The sequence below is a fragment of the Rana temporaria genome, chromosome 8 (assembly GCF_905171775.1).
Source record: "Rana temporaria chromosome 8, aRanTem1.1, whole genome shotgun sequence".
NCBI lineage: Eukaryota > Metazoa > Chordata > Amphibia > Anura > Ranidae > Rana > Rana temporaria.
The window spans coordinates 161,474,783-161,493,676 of NC_053496.1; the positions used below are offsets into that span (position 1 = coordinate 161,474,783).

General features: G+C 41.8%; 1 protein-coding gene across 1 annotated transcript in view; it reads right to left on the reverse strand.

Annotated features, from left to right (window-relative positions):
* Window positions 1-18,894, reverse strand: part of LOC120909311 (membrane-spanning 4-domains subfamily A member 4D-like) — a 29,291-nt gene extending 10,397 nt beyond the window's left edge. The window contains exons 1-5 of the mRNA XM_040321059.1: window positions 18,776-18,894; window positions 15,847-16,142; window positions 2,744-2,857; window positions 2,585-2,641; window positions 642-764 (exon numbers count right to left, since the gene is read on the reverse strand). Of these exons, the coding sequence (XP_040176993.1) occupies window positions 642-764; window positions 2,585-2,641; window positions 2,744-2,857; window positions 15,847-16,116 (564 nt within the window). The 5' untranslated portion in view covers window positions 16,117-16,142; window positions 18,776-18,894. The remainder of the gene's footprint in view (window positions 1-641; window positions 765-2,584; window positions 2,642-2,743; window positions 2,858-15,846; window positions 16,143-18,775) is intronic.

The following is an 18,894-nucleotide window of genomic DNA, read 5'->3' on the forward strand; positions in this document are numbered from 1 at the left end:
GAATACAGAGCTGGTTAACCCTGCTCGGATTGGAGCTGTGCGGTATGATGATGTCACAGCCTCTGCCAATCCGGTTTTGTATTCATTAATAGAATACAATGCTTGCCGTGATTGGCTCAGTGCATACTGCAATGAGTGTCACAGTTTTCTGCACTGTAGTTGCCAATGGAGGCTAGTAGACTGTGTACTTCAATTAACACCAAAAGTGTCTGCACCTAGAGGAGGAAGTGTCACTGTTTTTCTGGGCAAACTGAGCCAGGAGAGAGGAGAGTACAGACCTATAGGTGGGGTCTGAGCTCTCAGCCTGCCGGGACCAGAGCCAACAGGAGAGAAACTAAGAGATCTGCTGCAGTGCCTGCTCACCTCTACCATGAAGAGAGGATGGACCTGCATCTAAGTCTTCCAGAGCTGCCTTCAGAGATTGGGCTTGGATCGGAGCTATGAGACTGCATCTCTGTTTGAGGTAGGGGGTAGTCTTATACGGCGAGTATAGCCTAAAACAATGTTTTCATTTCACGCCTAAAAATACGGTAGCTCGGTTTCTGCGTAAACCGTGATCTGCTGCTGCAATATTCCCCTTCCTTAATTTTGCTTCTCAAAGACACAAACTTTTTTTTAAATGATTACAAAGATATGCTCACCATAGTTGGGCAATGATCTCTGCACCTCCGAGATGACAATTGTTTTAGATCCAGGGAGGCGAGAATAATGCTAACACCACTCACGAGAGCACTTATAACATTCATAGCAAGAGAACATCTCACCTACAAAGAGGAAAAAAAGCAAATTAAGACTTTAGACTTTTGTTAGGGCCATCTGGTGATTTTTGGTTAAAACACTTTATTTCTTTTAACTTATCCAGGAACAACCAGAAACTTTTTTTTTTTAACTAGCAAAAATGTGAGAAATTCATGATGGAGTTATTCAGATGGACAGTTACCAGTGGGAAAAATGCTCAAAAAGGTATATTATTTCTTAGTGTCGAAGAGAATATATATATATATATATATATATATATATATATATATATATATATATACACACACACACACACACATATATTATGTGTATATGTATATATGTAGCACTACCCCCACAGGAGCTGCTGGTTATATGTTGGGTGGCACATTATTTCTATGTTCTCGCTGTCCAGGGTGAAAGGAGAGTATGAAGAATTTCAATGTCCACACAATGCACTTCTTTTTCTTGGATTTATTTTGCAGAACTTTAGTAAAAAAGAAGGATGAGGAGTGGAAGGGTAGGTAGGTTCATGTGCATAATCAAAAGTAAGGAAACACTCCTGTTTCTAGCAAACAGTTAATCATCGCCACTCTAGCCAGAGTGGGTATTGCTCACCCGGATAGGTCCCTATCACTGGCCTAGCAGCCGGGATGGCGCACAAAGTAAAGTACAGTCTCTGTCACAGACCTTCCTTTATAGATGAGACACTTTGGCCCGGATCTCTTTAGCTTTGTTTCTTTAGAACCTTTGGATCCGACAGGTGAGATTGTCAAGCCACTCAGTATATGGTGCATCCTTTGATTAAGTTTCCAGGCCTTCTCCCAAGGTACTAGCCTCTTGCATAGCCCTCTCAAGAATAGGTCCTCCCCTGACCTCCCTCATCAAGCGGCTTCCTCCCTCAGGGCAGACAGCCCAGGATCACCTCTGCGGTACTGGTCCCAGCATGACAACTGGGCCCAGCAAATGAAGCCATAGCCCCAGGCCAATGTGGTCCCGGAACCAGGATTCAGAGCACGCACCTCTGGCCAGGCCGGCCACGAGGCGTGGACGGACAGACAGCCCCCGCACCAACGGTGTCTGTCCCTTAAGTACCCCTCCATAGCATGCACAGCGGGGTGACCACTCCCACTGATCCGTTGCCAAGGGATCAGTACAATACTCAATACACCTTGACCTTGCTGCTACCACCCTTGGTCTGGGGTGGTAATGACACCCCCAGGCGAGAAATGGTGTATACTCTCAGCACAGCCATGGCTGGAACAGAGGCTAAATTGACCTTAATCACTTTGGTCTGAGCCAAATAACAACTCAGACCCCCACTAAATTTAAAGCAGCACCTGTTCAACAGGAGCAGGGCGCTATATATATATATATATATATATATATATATATATATATATATATACACACACTTTATTTATTTTTTTGTAAATAAGGGAGTGGGTTGAGGGTTTTGGTCATTAAGTGGCAATACTGCTTCTATAAATGTTTTTTGGCTCTTGCTGGTCAAAGGGCAAAACGGGCTAAGGGGTGAGCAAGAGTTGTATTTGTGACAGCCTGGGCTTACGGGAAATTGGTTGAAAAGGCATGGCCATCATTCAACCAGGAAAACAGACTCAAGCCCCATACACACTATTAGATTTTCGGCAGATTTTTGTCTTCAGATTTACCAAAACCATGTAGTGCAAGGGCCTGCCTGATTGCATACAAATTAAAACTCAAGGTTTGACCTTATATGGTTTTGTGAAATCAGAAGACCAAAATCTAATAATGTGAATGGGGTCTTACAGTGGACCAGAATTTCTACAGGAGCCTGGAAAATGTTTGTTGAAAATGTACATACCCGACAAATTGATGCTTTAGTGTGAGCTGAAAGGGTTACAATTCCTGTAATGACATACTACAAAATAAATACATACATGTAATAAAAAAATAATAATAATAAAAATGTATAACATTGAAAAACACTAAATCAGTTGAACAAAACTGAAGTGATACTTACAGTAAATGCGGCCCAAAAGGGGTTTCCAGTTGCCATAGAAAGTTTGAAAATAAAGAGGAAGATCATGCAAATTCCCATGGTCACATTAACTGCGGCTGCAAAAAACAGCACCACCTACAGAAAAAATGTAAATTCTTGTTTTTAGACCCCTTAATAAACATCAGACTCCAGTTTATGTATGTCATTTGTCCTAGCTATATTTTTTATGTTTTTACTCATTCACCCCCCCCCCTCTTTTTTTGTTGACCTTACCTTTTGCGGTTTCCTTTCAGATCACTTCCTAACATATATCTGATTTTCAACCTTAAAGCCTCGTACACATGATAGGTTAACCAGAGGACAACGGTCTGAAGGACTGTTGTCATAGGTTAACCGATGAAGCTGACTGATGGTCCGTCACGCCTACACACCATAGGTTAAATAACCGATAACCGTGTCAGAACGCGGTGACGTAAAACACAACGACGTGCTGAAAAAAAAGTTCAATGCTTCCAAGCATGCATCGACTTGATTCTGAGCATGCGTGGATTTTTAACCGATGGTTGTGCCTACTAAAGATCGGTTTTGACCTATCGGTTAGGAATCCATAGGTTAATTTTAAAGCAAGTTGGCTTTTTTTTAACCTATGGGGCCCACACGATCGGTTTTGACCGATGGAAACGGTCCACCAGACCGTTGTCCTCTGGTTAACCTATCGTGTGTACAAGGCCTTACTATCCCTTTCATTATAAATGTGTGCTTTTAGCTTTAATGGCAAACGTTTATTAGCTAATTTTGCCTAGCAAAAAATATTCCTGATAAAACCTAGTGGTTAATTTTGATTACGTTTTTTCTATGAGTGTGAAATTAGCTATTGAAATTGGTTGCTTGTTCCTTGCTTTCACAAGGATTCTGTTCACGTGTTCTGTTTTGCTCATTGTCAGGCCCCATACACACCATAGAATCTATCCGCAGATAAATCCCATCAAATGGGTTTCTGCGGATAGATCCTATGGTGTGTACACGCCAACGGATATTTATCCGCAGATAAATCTCCCCTGGAATGGATTTCCAGCAGATAAATATTTGTCGACATGCACAGAATATCTATCTGCTGGAATCCATTCCAACGGATGGATCCGCTCGTCTGTACAGACTTACCGGATCCATCCGTCCAAAGGGATTCCCCGCACGCGCCGTAATGAATAGACGCATGCGTGGAATTCCTTATATGACAGCGTCGCGCCCGTCGCCGCGTCATAATAGCGGCGACGGCGCGACACGTCATCGGCAGAGGATTTCAGCGCGGATTTCAATGCGATGGTGTGTACACGCCATCGCATTGAAATCCTCTGAAATCTTAGAGAGGATTTATCCGCGGATACGGTCCGCTGAACCGTATCTGCGGATAAATTCTATCGTGTGTATGGGGCCTAACGGAATGACCCGTGACACCCAGAGACTTTTAAAGGATGAGGGGTACTCCTGTGCCCGTGTCACTAATGACTCTTGGGTCTAGGGTCATCCTGTGCCCCTTTTGGGCATAGGGTGACTGAGAAATATTAATTATAAATTACATGAGATGGGACATTACTGATAATTCATGTTTTGCAGGATATCTTGAGATATTACACGTGGTTATTCTGACCCCACCAGGTCAGTGGAGTGCTTTCATTCAATGTGAGGACACATGCTTTTGAGGTGTTAATTGGGGCTGCTCCTAGACATTCCATTGTCCATTGTGTGATGCTAACTAAGTCTGAAGGGTCAGATGTCTTTCAGGGGTAGGGAATTAGCATGTCAATTATGTTTAGTAAAGGAATGTGTTTTATGTAGCAATGTGTTTTTATTACCTCCTCTAATTGCGGAGACGGGACATCTGGGAGAAGACTAATGATTAGCTCAACTGGATGTCAGTATCTAAAATAATGTGATTAAAGCCCCATTGTGTGATGTGTGGGTGGAGAGTTATTTGTCCCTGTGATTAACTTTAACATGCTCGTACTGTATATAAGAAAGCTAAGATACCATTTAAAGGAGTTCATACATTTTGGAACCAGTAACAGAGCTGCGTGAGTCTCGTTATTCTGGGAAATGAGATGGATCGTGTCTGATGTTTGTGGAGTGTCGGATAAGCTGTCGTGGTTGATGGAATGGGAATATCGTAAACGGTGGTGACCGTTACACTCATCTTTATTTAATTTAATGGGTAAGTTCTAGTATCACCCAAATGTAACCCATACCCCAGCCCCCCCCCCACATAATTATTTTTTTATTATTCTACCTTGTCCCTCCATTAACCACTTTCTGCCCACCTTATAGCACTTTTACTGCTACAGGGCGGCAGCTGTGCCCGGGATCACGTATATATACGTGAGTGTGTACTTCAGTCTGCAGGGGGTGCACTGCTTCTGCTGTGAATAATCACAGCAGACGCCGATCTGTGGGTGCCGGGCAGTGAATGTCCTCTGGCATCAGCCGATTGTTGGGCAGAGATGATCTAAACGAGGGAGTTCCATTCTGCTAGGGGGAATGTATGGATTATGTGTCCCTGCTAAGCAGGGACACAAATTCATCTCTTCCCCCTAGTAAAATCAACACACATGGTAAACACAAACACTGGTTAGGCACACAGTTAACTCTTTGATCGCCCTAGATGTTTAACCCCTTCCCAGTCAGTGTCATTATTACAGTGACAGTGCATATTTTTAGCACTGTATTAGTGTCACTGGTTCTCAAAAAGTGTCAGTGGGACTGCGATATTGCGGTGGTCAATCGGACACTATCAGTCACTGATCACCGCTATTACTAGTATTAAAAAGAAAAATTAAAAAATTACAATGTATATATACACCATAGTTTGTAGATGCTAGAACGTTCACGTAAACCAATTAATATATACGCTTATTGGGAATTTTTTATGGTATATGCTTTATAGCAGAAAGTACATTTTAGTTTTTTTCTCACAAAATATTTTTTTTTCATTTTGTTTATGGCGTAAAAAATAAAAATCTCAGTTGTGATCTCATACCACCAAAAGAAAGCTCTGTTTGTGGAAAAAATTACATATTTTTTGGGTGCAGTGTTGCATGACCACGCAATTGTCAGTTAAAGTACCTCAGTGCTGTATCACAAAAAAATGGCTTGGTCATGAAGGGGGTGAATCTTCCGGGGGTCAAGTGGTTAAGAAACTACTTTAATTTTTCTCTGGTTTATTATTACCAGTGGGGATGAGACAAACTGCCCTGAGTTCAGTTCAAGTAGGGTTTGGCAAACTTCAAAGAAGGGAAGAATAGATTAGCATAGAATGAAAATTGATTTTATAGGCACAACCATAACAAATTGTTTAACCACTTCCCGACCTCCTCATGTACATATACGTCAGCAGAATGGCACGGACAGGCACATGTACGTACCTGTACGTCCTCTGCTAGACGTGGGTGGGGGGTCCGATCGGGACCCCCCCCCCGGTACATGCGGAGGTCGGGTCCGCTCGGGGAGCGATCCGGGACGACGGCGCGGCTATTTGTTTTTAGCCGCTCCGTCGCGATCGCTCCCCGGAGCTGAAGAACGGGGAGAGCCGTGTGTAAACACGGCTTCCCCGTGCTTCACTGTGGCGGCGCATCGATCGGGTGATTCCCTTTATAGGGAAGACCCGATCGATGATGTCATTCCTACAGCCACACCCCCCTACACTAGTAAACACACACAAAGTGAACACTAAATGTTACAGCGCCCCCTGTGTTTAACTCCCAAACTGCAACTGTCATTTTCACAATAAAGAATGCAATTTAAATGCATTTTTTGCTGTGAAAATGACAATGGTCCCAAAAATGTGTCAAAATTGTCCGAAGTGTCCGCCATAATGTCGCAGTCACGAAAAAAAATCGCTGATCGCCGCCATTAGTAGTAAAAAAAAAAAAAAAAACTATCCCCTATTTTGTAAACGCTATACATTTTGCGCAAACCAACCGATAAACGATTATTGCGATTTTTTTTTTACCAAAAATAGGTAGAAGAATACGTATCGGCCTAAACTGAGGGAAAAAAAAATTATATATGTTTTTGGGGGATATTTATTACAGCAAAAAGTAAAAAATATTGCATTTTTTTCAAAATTGTCGCTCTATTTTTGTTTATAGCGCAAAAAATAAAAACCGCAGAGGTGATCAAATACCACCAAAAGAAAGCTATATTTGTGGGGAAAAAAGGACGCCAATTTTGTTTGGGAGCCACGTCGCACGACCGCGCAATTGTCTGTTAAAGCGACGCAGTCCCGAACTGTAAAAACCCCTTGGGTCTTTAGGCAAAAATATGGTCCGGGGCTTAAGTGGTTAAAGTATTATTTCTCCTATCAGCTTCCAGGACGGCACACCTGAGTGTGCGACATTTCCTCCATGCAAGATGGCTTTTCCCAGGAATGAAGAGAGCAGCTGGCGGTGGCGTTTTATGCCCTTGCAGTGATGGCGCACAATCCCTGCAGTGGTGCAGCCTTGACGGCGACCTGTGAGAAGGAAAAGCCTGCAGGTTAGTTCAGCCCTTCCCGGATTCTCATCAGGGGACCATCTGACCCGACACGGTCATTTGGTCTTTAAACAAAATAAACATGCTGCTGTGGTCGGGAGAAACACAATCAATACTGGGGGTCAAGGGGAAGGGTGGGAACGTATAACAAGCTGTTGATTGTGTTTCCTGTAGGGAGGAGCCCTCATCTCTCAGGTGTGCCATCCTGGAAGGTTCATAGAAATACCGTTACTGGTAAGTCTAGGCCATCTTTCATTTAAAAAATGTTACAACAGCATGTACATACAACTAAAAACATTCCATTCCAGCATAGAGCCTAGATGGCACTCATACCACCCCTAGCACCTATTTTTATTAGATATATACAGGTACAAAGCCACAGCAGGCTCCTGTCCCGATCACTGGATATTTGCTAACTTTGATACTTTGTGGACGATTTTGTTATATTTGTTATATTATATCATCTGGGTCATTCGGGTGGACATGCTATTATGACCCCCTTTGGGGTTGAGTGAATTAGTCGGCTATTGTTATTGTTATACAGATTTATTGCTAAGTTTACTAGCCACTTCAGCCCCGGAAGATTTGGCTGCTCAATGACCAGGCCATTTTTTTTGCGCTTTAACTACATCAGCCCCAGAAGGATTTACCCTCTTCCTGACCAGAGCAATACGGCACTTGGTCGCTTTAACAGACATTGTGGCCAAACGAAATTGACGTCCTTTTTTTCCCAACAAATAGAGCTTTCTTTTGGTGGTATTTGATTACCTCTGCGGTTTTTATTTTTTTTAGCTATAAAAAAAAGGAGTGAACATTTTAAAAAAAGCATTTTTTTTACTTTTTACTATATAAATATCCCCCAAAAAATATAAAAAAACTAATTTCTTTCTCAGTTAATATGTATTCTTCTACATATCTACACAATTGCAATAAGCGTATATTGATTGGTTTGTGCAAAAGTTATAGGGCCAGATTCTCAGTGGAGATACGACGGCGTATCTCCAGATACACCATCGTATCTCTGCGTTGTGCCGTCGTATCTATGTGCCTGATTCTTAGAATCAGTTACGCATAGATATCTATTAGATCCGACAGGCGTAAGTCTCTTACGCCGTCGGATCGTAACTGCATATTTACGCTGGCCGCTAGGGGCGTGTACGCTGATTTACTCGTATATCAGCTAGATACACGAATTCACGAACGTACACCCGGCCGACGCAGTAAAGTTACGCCGTTTACGTTAGGCTTTTCCCGGCGTATAGTTACCCTTGCTATATGGTGGCGTAAGTGTGGCGTAACAATGTTAAGTATGGCCGTCGTTCCCGGGACTAAATTTGAAAATTTTACGTCGTTTGCGTAACTCGTCCGTGAACGGAGCTGGACGCAATTTATTTTCACGTCAAAACCAATACGTCCTTGCGGCATATTAGGAGCAATGCACACTGGGAGATTTCCACGGATGGCGCATGCGCCATTCGTGAAAAACGTCAATCACGTCGGGTCAAAGAACATTTACATAAAACACACACCCCTGCTCCAAATTTGAATTAGGCGGGCTTACGCCGACCGATTTACGCTACGCTGCCGCAACTTACGAAGCAAGTGCTTTGAGAATACAGCACTTGCCCGTCTAAGTTGCGGAGGCATAACGTAAATCGGATACGTTACGCCGCCGCAAAGATACGCCGCTGGACGAGAATCTGGCCCATAGCGTCTACAAAATGGGGGAAAGATTTATGGCTTGCTTTTTTTTTTTACTAGTAATGGCGGTGATCTGCCAGGATCGCAACATTATGAGGAACACTTTTGAAACGTTTTTGGGACCATTGGCATTTATACAGCGATCAGTGCTTTAAAAATGCACTGATTACTGTGTAAATGTCAGTGGCAGAGAAGGGGTTAACACGATCAAAGGGTTAACTGTTACCTAGGGAGTGATTCTAACTGTGGGGGATGGGACTGCCTGGGTACTTAGTATGAACAACAGATCGCTTTCCTCACCCTTGACAGCACGGAGAGTTGTCTGTTTACATTGACAGATCTCCGTTCTGTGCGGAACGATTGCGGGTGCCCGGCGGTTGTTGGGCAATACAATTAGGGTTATCTGTGTAAACAGTTTTGGACAATTGGTATGCAAACCATTAACTGCTTGCCGACCAGCCGTGGCAGTTTTACGGCAGCAGGTCGGCTCTGCTGGACGAGAGCACGTAGCTATAAGTCACCTCGCCCAGCAGCCAATAGTCCCTGACTCCCGTGCACGTGCCCAGCGGTCGCAATCGCCGCCGGACACCCGCGATTGCTCGTTACAGAGTGAGGACCGGGAGCTGTGTGTGTAAACACACAGCTCCCGGTCCTGTCAGGGGAGAAATGCCTGACCGACCGTCTGTTCATACAATGTATGAACAGCGATCAGTCATTTCCCCTAGTGAGACCATCCCCCTACAGTTAGAACACACCCAGGGAACATACTTGACCCCTTCTCCGCCCCCTAGTTTTTTTTTTTTTTTTTTTTTTTTTTTTTTTAAACCGCCTCAGAGAACTATCAGGATACTCAATCACTTTAGCGTTCAATTTGCAGTCTCCTTTGTTCGCATCATGGTTGGAAATTTCTTTCTTTTATTTTTTTCCCTCTTTTTTTTTAATCAATATGTCTTTTTTTTTTTTTTTTTTTTTTCCCTTTTTTTCTTGAATATATGTCAATAAATATACAAAAGGAGATAAAGAAAAACAAAATTCTTAAATACGTGAATAGATACATTAGTGTCCCCTGGCCGAACAAACCCTTATCCCACCCTCAAGCCCCCCCCAACCCTTGATCCCGCCCTCCCACCCTCCCCTATCTCCGGAGTACTGTCTCCTATTGAGTCACTCTTTGCCCGTTGACCTTCCTACACTGTATCATCCTGTCTATATACCTTGGTGCAAGTTTAAAATTAGCCCAATCCTGCCATTTCCGTTTAAATCCTCCCTCTCCTTCCTCTCCCATGTACCTGAGCTGTTCAGCATAATATATGTCGTTAATTCTGCAAAACCAGCTCTTTACTGTCGGGCTCGTAGGGTCCTTCCATTGTTTGGGGATCAGACTCTTAGCTGCATCTAGTACGTGTGGAAGTAAGGTTCTCATATACTGTTTAGTTGACATTTCTGTCCCATGAAACAAGCAGACCCATGGATCCGAAGGTATTTTAATTCCGGTTATCTCCTCGATTATTAATAATACATCCTGCCAGTATGTTTTAATTTTTGGGCAGGTCCACCATATATGTGACATAGTGCCCTCTTCAAGACAGCCCCTCCAACAGTATTGGGAGGTGTCGTCTTGGTAACGGTGTGCTATGGCCGGGGTTATATACCATCGTGCTAAACATTTAAAGTTCATTTCGATCAATGCACAATTAAATGAGGTTGAATGCGTCTTTTTTAATATTTTCCTGACCACTGTCTCTGTTTTTCCCGTTCCCAATTCCTCTTCCCATTTATTAATATAAGGAGGGAAACCGGGGTCTTTCAATCCCATTAATATTTTATAAATTGCGGAGATCGCGCCCCTTCCCCCTGGTGCCAAACACATACGCTCCAGAGGGAGCAAGTATCTATCTGACCTCAGGGGGGAGGGGAGGGAGCCCACAAAATGCGTCAGCTGAAGGTATCGCCACCTGTTCAACTCAAACAATTCTTTTTTTTTACTTAGTTCCTGATAGGTAAGAATTTTGCCGTCTTTTAATATGTCTTTTAATTGAGCATCTGATTTTTTAATCCAGTTACCAAACAAGTCCATTTTCCCTGGTGCAAAGAAATTTGTGTCAAATAGAGGAATTAATGGGGAGTTATAACCCCATCTATGTTTTTTATGTGCCCTATCCCAAATAGTCATGGAAGCCAATGTGATTTTGTGCATGTGTGGGTTTATTTGTCTAAAATGTGGCGGTATCCAAATTTATTTTCCTAACCGTGAATTAGTTGAACAGCTTTCTAATCTCACCCATCTTTTCTCTCTTTTATCTCTGACCCAGTCAACCACCCGTGCCATGTGTATAGCCATATAATATGTATAGATATCAGGTACCCCCAAACCACCATGTTCCTTATCTCTAATTAACACCTCCATACTAATACGCGTTTTTTTGTTCCGCCATATAAACCTATTCAATAACTGTTTTAGTGTTTTGAAATAAGCACCCGGTAGTGCGATTGGTAACATTTGGATTATATATAATATCTTAGGGAGAGTGAACATCTTAAAACAGTTTATTCTCCCTAATAGAGATCTTTGTCTCAATGCAATTCTCTTTAAATCTTTTTTAATATCATTTAATAGTGGTATATAATTCTGTAGATAGATTAGGTCAGGGGAAGATGTGATATTAACTCCCAAATATTTTATCTCGGTATCTTTCCATATAAATGGAAACTCTTGCTTAAATCTCCGTACGTCCTGTGCTTTCACATTTATATTGAGGATTTCTGATTTTAGAGGATTGATTTTAAAATTAGATACATCTCCATACAATTTGAGGGTTTTTAATAAATTCGGGAGTGTTATAGTTGGATTCGTTATGAATAATAAAATATCATCGGCGAACGCTGCGAGTTTATGTTCCCCATCATTTGTTTGAATCCCCCTGATATCGGGGTTATTTCTAATCCCGGCCAGCAATGGTTCCAGGGTTAAAATAAATAAAAGGGGAGACAGGGGGCACCCCTGTCTAGTCCCATTGAACATTTCAAATGTCCCTGACAATGTCCCGTTTACCTTAACTCTTGCCGTTGGGTGTTTATACAAAGCGCTTATCCACCCCATCATTTTTGGACCGATCCCGATAAACTCCAATGTGTTCAATAGAAATCCCCAGTCTACCCTGTCGAAAGCCTTTTCGGCATCTATCGACAGGAGTAGACCTGGGGACTTACTATCTTTTATTATCTGTGTCAATAGAAGTGTTCTGATGCTATTATCCCTGCCTTCCCTCCCGGGGACAAAGCCTACTTGGTCAGTATGTACTAAATCTTTCATGATTGTTTTCATTCTCCCTGCTAAGATTTTGGCGAACAGTTTTACATCTGCATTTAAAAGCGAGATGGGTCTAAAACTAGAACATAAGGAGGGATCTGTACCTATCTTAGGGATTACTGTAATTGCAGCCTCTAATGCCTCTTGACGAATATCCCAATTTAAACCAATACCGTTTATATAAGAACACATCCTGGGGATCAAAATGTCACTGAACTTTTGGTAATATGCAATTGTTAACCCATCGGGGCCTGGACTTTTCCCCTTTGGTGACTCCTTTAAATTATTACGAATTTCTAATTCCGTTATAGGTTCTTCTAAAAAACTAATTTTGTCGTCTGATATTTTATTTAAGCATGTGTTATTTAAAAAATTTTTTATATTAACCCTTCTCCTTTTGGTTTTTTCGGGGGTATCCCCTTGCGATATAGCATACAGCTTCCCATAGTATTCTTGAAATACTCTTGCAATTTCTGATGATGTATGTACTTTGTTCCCTTTGCCTGTTTGAATACTTTCTATAAAATTACCCTTAAATTTGTTTTGGAACCCTTTTGCTAGGTATTTACCCGCCCCCTAGTGTTAACCCCTTCCCTGCCAGTGGCATTTTTTTAGTAATCAATGCATTTTTATAGCACTGATCGCTATAAAAATGCCAATGGTCCCAAAAATGTGTCAAAAGTGTCCGAAGTGTCTGCCATAATGTCGCAGTACCGAAAAAAAATCGCTGATCGCCGACATTACTAGTAAAAAAAAATATATTAATAAAAATGCAATAAAATTACCACCTATTTTGTAAACGCTATAACTTTTGCGCAAACCAATCAAACGCTTATTGCGTTTTTTTTTTTTTTACGAAAAATATATAGAAGAATACGTATCGGCCTAAACTGAGGAAAAAAATAGTTTTTTTTATATATTTTGGGGGATATTTATTATGGTAAAAAGTTAAAAATATTAATTTGTTTCAAAATTGTCACTCTATTTTTGTTTATAGTGCAAAAACTAAAAACCGCAGAGGTGATCAAATACCACCAAAAGAAAGCTCTATTTGTGGGGGAAAAAGGGACGCCAATTTTGTTTGGGAGCTACGTCGCACGACCGCTCAATTGTCAGTTAAAGCGACGCAGTGCCGAATCGCAAAAAGTGCTCTGGTCTTTGACCAGCAATATTGTTCGGGGCTTAAGTGGTTAATGACATATGTAATAGTTATCTTTTTTTCAATAAATGTTAAACTCATTGTTTTAATTATGTATATTAGATTTTCAAGCTCCTGAAGAAGTGCCAACGTTCGCAACATGTAAAGCAACCTATTTTTCGCCTTAACCACCAACTGCATCAACTTTTTGAAAATATACAAATCAAGTTAATTTTGTATCTGTATATATCTGGTAACAAATGGTACTAGTGGTGGTATGAGTGCCATCTAGGCTCTATATGGAATATTTTTAGCTATATGTATGTACATGCTGTTATAATATATTTTAATTCAAAAGTGTTACAGTTTAAACAATTTGTTATGGGTGTGCCTATAAAGTCAATTTGAATTCTATGCTAATCTATTCCCAATTCAGTTAGGACATTGGCACACAGCTACCTGTGTATCCACAGTGCCATCCTGTGGTAATACATTATATCTGTTTTTCTAAACTTCAAAGAAGTTCGGATGCTAAATCCAAACCCTCATTGGGAGCCGAATCTGTCAAATTAATTTTTTTTTGGGATGATAGGCAAGGGGGTATACAAAAATACCAAGAAGGTGGGCACTGCCCTGGGGAACATGTACCAATGCTTTTTAAAATCCCATTTTAATGCTTTTAAATGCTTAAAGTGCAACATTAAAAAAGCCCAATTCCTTCAAAATCCGATGTCTGGGGTGTGCCCTAATCCTGCCTTTGAAGGGGCACATTTCTGTAATGTACAGAACATGCTGCAGAAGCAATGACATTTACCAAGCAAAAAGTTGTTGTTTTTTTGCAAAAAAATGACATGTCTATTGGGTTCCCCAAAAAAAATCTGCTGCTATGAATACTTTTCTCCTCCCGTCAAAAATGTGGTCCAAACTCAGTGATTTTATTATGTTATATGTGTTGATGTATGCCATACATCTTTTGTATTAATAAATTATTAATTATTAATTTTTGTCAACAAATTCCAGGGTACTTTATGTTAAAGTCCTACTTAATTTTGAATCAAATGTTTAGAATTTGAGAATGACATCATGACAGCACTTAAAGCGGGGGTTCACCCGAATTTTTTTTTTAACATTAGATTCAGGCGAGTTGTTAGAAGCACAATCGGGTGTTTTTTTTTTTAAATCATTGCCGTACATACCGTTTTAGAGATAGATGTTCTCCGCGGCTTCCGGGTATAATCTGCGGGACTGGGCATTCCTAATTGATTGACAGGCTTCCGACCGTCGCATACAGCGCGTCACAAGTTGCCGAAAGAAGCTGAACGTCGCTGCGCAGGCGCCTTATAGAGCCGACTCGCAGTCCGGCTTCTTTCGGCAACTCATGACGCGCTGTATGCGACGATCGGAAGCCTATCAAATAGGAACGCCCAGTCCCGCAGATTATACCCGGAAGCCGCGGAGAACATCATCTGCGGGACTGGGCGTTCCTATTTGATAGGCTTCCGATCGTTGCATACAGCGCGTCACGAGTTGCCGAAAGAAGCCGGACTGCGAGTCGGCTCTATAAGGCGCCTGCGCAGCGACGTTCGGCTTCTTTCGGCAACTCGTGACGCACTGTATGCGACGGTCGGAAGCCTGTCAATCAATTAGGAACGCCCAGTCCCGCAGATTATACCCGGAAGCCGCGGAGAATATCTATCTCTAAAACGGTATGTACGGCAATGATTTAAAAAAAAACACTTGATTTTGCTTCTAACAACTCGCCTGAATCTAATGTTAAAACATTTGTTTTGGGGTGAACCCCCGCTTTAACCAATGTTACCACATATTTTAACAAGTCCATCTAAAGCTTTTGGATTGTTTTCCTCTTCAAGTGATAAACAGGTTTTTTCAAGGCAGGATGGCATGTCAAATGTCTAAAAGAAATACATTTGGACTTTCTGCACTGAGATGGACTAAGTAGGACTTGTACATCATTTCATTAAGCTTCTACAGGTAGGGAAATGTGCTTTTAATCTAAAGGACTGTGGCGAAGCTAGGTGTGCTATCATTGGCACCAACATCTAAGCAGCTTCAGAAGCAGTAAGTGTGACAACACTGCAATGATTTCACTGCAGAAGGAAGAGGGTGGTCACCCTACCAAAGGCAATGCCTATCCAGTTCTACTGGTAGGATTTAGAGGCATTTAAAAAACGTTCTCGGGGGTACTGAGAAAATAAGTCTAGTCTTACTACAATAGGCATCCTTTATTACATTCAGTATGTGTTTTTATAGATATCCCATAATTCTAATTTAAGTCATATTGTAGTTTCATGAATTGGGGCCATTGTAAAAAAAAAAAAAAAAATCTCACATTTTAATTATGTATTCATACTAGAACACCCGCTTTAACTACAAAATGAGCATCAGAGTAGAGAATATAAGAAGTTGGCCTAAGAAGACTTTAGTACTTACACTCAGTGCAAATGGCTTCCCTTTCAGAAAGGTCTGATAAAAAGTGGTTGGATGTGGAACTTGTGGGAAAGGAACAATGACATTCCATTGTGGAACTACAGTAGACATGTTCACAACCGGAGAAGCTTGAGGGACGTTATACACACTGGACACTGGTTGGGTAACCTCTATGGGAGCTGGATTTGAAGAGCTCAGAATGGGTTCTTGAGAAGAGATGTTGGTTGGCACAGCCTCATAACTGAATGTACTGTCAGGAACATGTGGAGCCATAATGAAGAGGATATTTCTTGACAACTCTGGAAATTTATAAAGGACTGGAGTCAACATATAAATTCAAAAAACATCTATTTCTGCAAGTGGCTATGAAATGCATAGGTTCATTCTAAGCAATTATTTAATTAAATACCAATATGATAAACCTCTTTATATATGGTTGTTGGTAAAATAGGAACATTGTTTGTTCAGACTTCAACTTCTATGTTTTAACTGAAGAATTTAAAGGGTCATCTTGACATCAGGAAAATAGTCAAAGCACAGAGTAAAAATGTCAACAGTTATCAAGCAGACTTGCATGCTTGGTTGTTGAGCATTTGCAACATACTTGTATATCCAGTGCTGGGACAAGGTCATCCAGTGCCCCAGACAAAGATGTCAGATGGTACCCCTTTTCTCTTTGATGTGCGTGCACAAGCCTCTTCTGCAGCTGGAATCTCACTCCTATCTGTCACCATGCTTGTCTCAGCATCTGGGTCCACATGGACCCGCATATTCATAGTGATGTCATGGGACCTTCCTACTGAGTGTTGAGCTGATTGTGAATAGTGCCAAAATGAACGGCAGGGCATGCATGTGAAGAGGAGGACACTCGCCACATTTGCCCACATGGAAACATTGGGCCAGATTCTCAAAAGAGATACGACGGCGTATCTGGAGATACGCCGTCGTATCTCTGAGTTGTGCCGTCGTATCTATGCGCCTGATTCATAGAATCAGTTACGCATAGATTTCGAATAGATCCGACCGGCGTAAGTCTCTTACGCCGTCGGATCGTAACTTCATATTTACGCTGGCTGCTAGGGGCGTGTACGCTGATTTACGCATCGAAATATGTAAATCAGCTAGATACGCGAATTCACGAACGTATGCCCGGCCGACGCAGTACAGATACGCCGTTTACGTTAGGCTTTTCCCTGCGTAAAGTTACCCCTGCTATATGGTGGCGTACATGCGGCGTACCAATGTTAAGTATGGACGTCGTTCCCGTGTCGAATTTTGAATTTTTTACATCGTTTGCTTAAGTTGTCCGTGAATGCGGCTGGACGTCATTTACGTTCACGACGAAACCAATATGTCCTTGCGGCGTACTTTGAAACAATGCACACTGGGATATTCCACAGACGGCGCATCAATCACGTCAGGTCACAAGTTATTAACATAAAACACGCCCCCCTGTTCCAAATTTGAATTAGGCGGGCTTACGCCGGTCTTTTTACGCTACACCACCACAACTTACGGAGCAAGTGCTTTGAGAATACAGCACTTGCCCTTCTAAGTTGCGGAGGCGTAACTTAAATCGGATACGTTACGCCCGCGCAAAGATATGCGGATCTACGAGAATCTGGCACATTGTGCCCAGGGGAACTACCCCCCCCCCCCCCTCCTCCCCTGACATCTTTGGTCTTAAAACAAATCTTGTACTTTCCATGCAAACAAATCCCTAAATTGATAGATGTCCCCCTATATTAATAATAATAAACTAAAGGCCATCACATCCAGCATTTTCTCTTGTAGTTTACTTTTCTTAAAGGGGCATTAAATACCAGGAGTGCAATTTGTACAAAGTGCAGAGTTCGGGGGTGTGCTGCATACATAGTGCAGAGTTTAGGGGTGGGCTGCAAACAGAGTGCAGATTTCAGCCTTCTTCCACAACTGCTTACTTCTGTATCCCCCATCCACATCTCACTTTCACCCCTCTTTTTCTCTAGTACCTCCCCTCACACTGTAGGTGGCTATGCCTCTCTCACTTGCAGGGAGATCATCCAGTGGGGGTGTAAGCATCTGCACTGCACCACAGGCACCTGCATCTCCCTTGTCCCCATACTGCACTTGGAAAACATAGGAACCCAGACCTCTGGGTTTACAAGTGATAGTGGGGAGACAGGAGCCTGAGCCAAAGGGGGTGGAACTGAGTTCCACCTGAAAAAAAACTCTGGTTTCTTTCTGAGATATGTGACATCACTATCCCAGGATGCTGCAGGAGGAGGCTGACACGTCACATTTGACTAGGTGACAATTGTGGAAGAAAGGGAAATAAAACGTTATTTTTAATATTGTCGAGAGTGCAATTATTATTATTATTTTTTTGCTGAAATGTCTGCTTTAAAGGCCAATTTCTGAAAATCTTGTGACTGCTATATCCTGACCCTTACCTCCTTCAATGGAACATAGAGATCTCTCCAATGGGACATAGATGGCAAAAAAAAAATTAATAGAAGAGGTTTGAACCCTTCCCTACTCAATCCAAAATGGGAAAAACTAATTCCATTCATATGGTGCATATAAGTATTGGTACTTGCCCAGTGGCTCAACAATTGCCCAAGCAGCCCATGGAACCTGGGGTAGGAGAGGGGTCCCATTAGAAATACTGTTATGGAATGCTAAACTGTTATGTTTCCAATATATCAGGACTAAAGTCAAATTTCAGGATCCTTGCTTGTAGCAAATGAGTAATATTTGCTTAGCTGTCTATAACTAACTGGTCCCTTGTAGTGTACTGACAATGCTGACAGCTATTATGTTGCCTACTTTTAATTTAGATATACTTGAATACAAGCTTGCCATAGTTGAAAATGCAACCTGCTAAAATAAAGTTAGCCAGGGGCCCATCCACATTTTACTATAGGACCGCATAGTGCACCCCTGTACTCACCTTTTAACTGTGGATCCTACCGATTGCTGTGCAACTGGAAATGTCTTCCTTATACGACTACTGTTCTCTGATGCTTCTGTTGCTTTTGTTTTATTACTCTGTCCAGTTATATATTACCT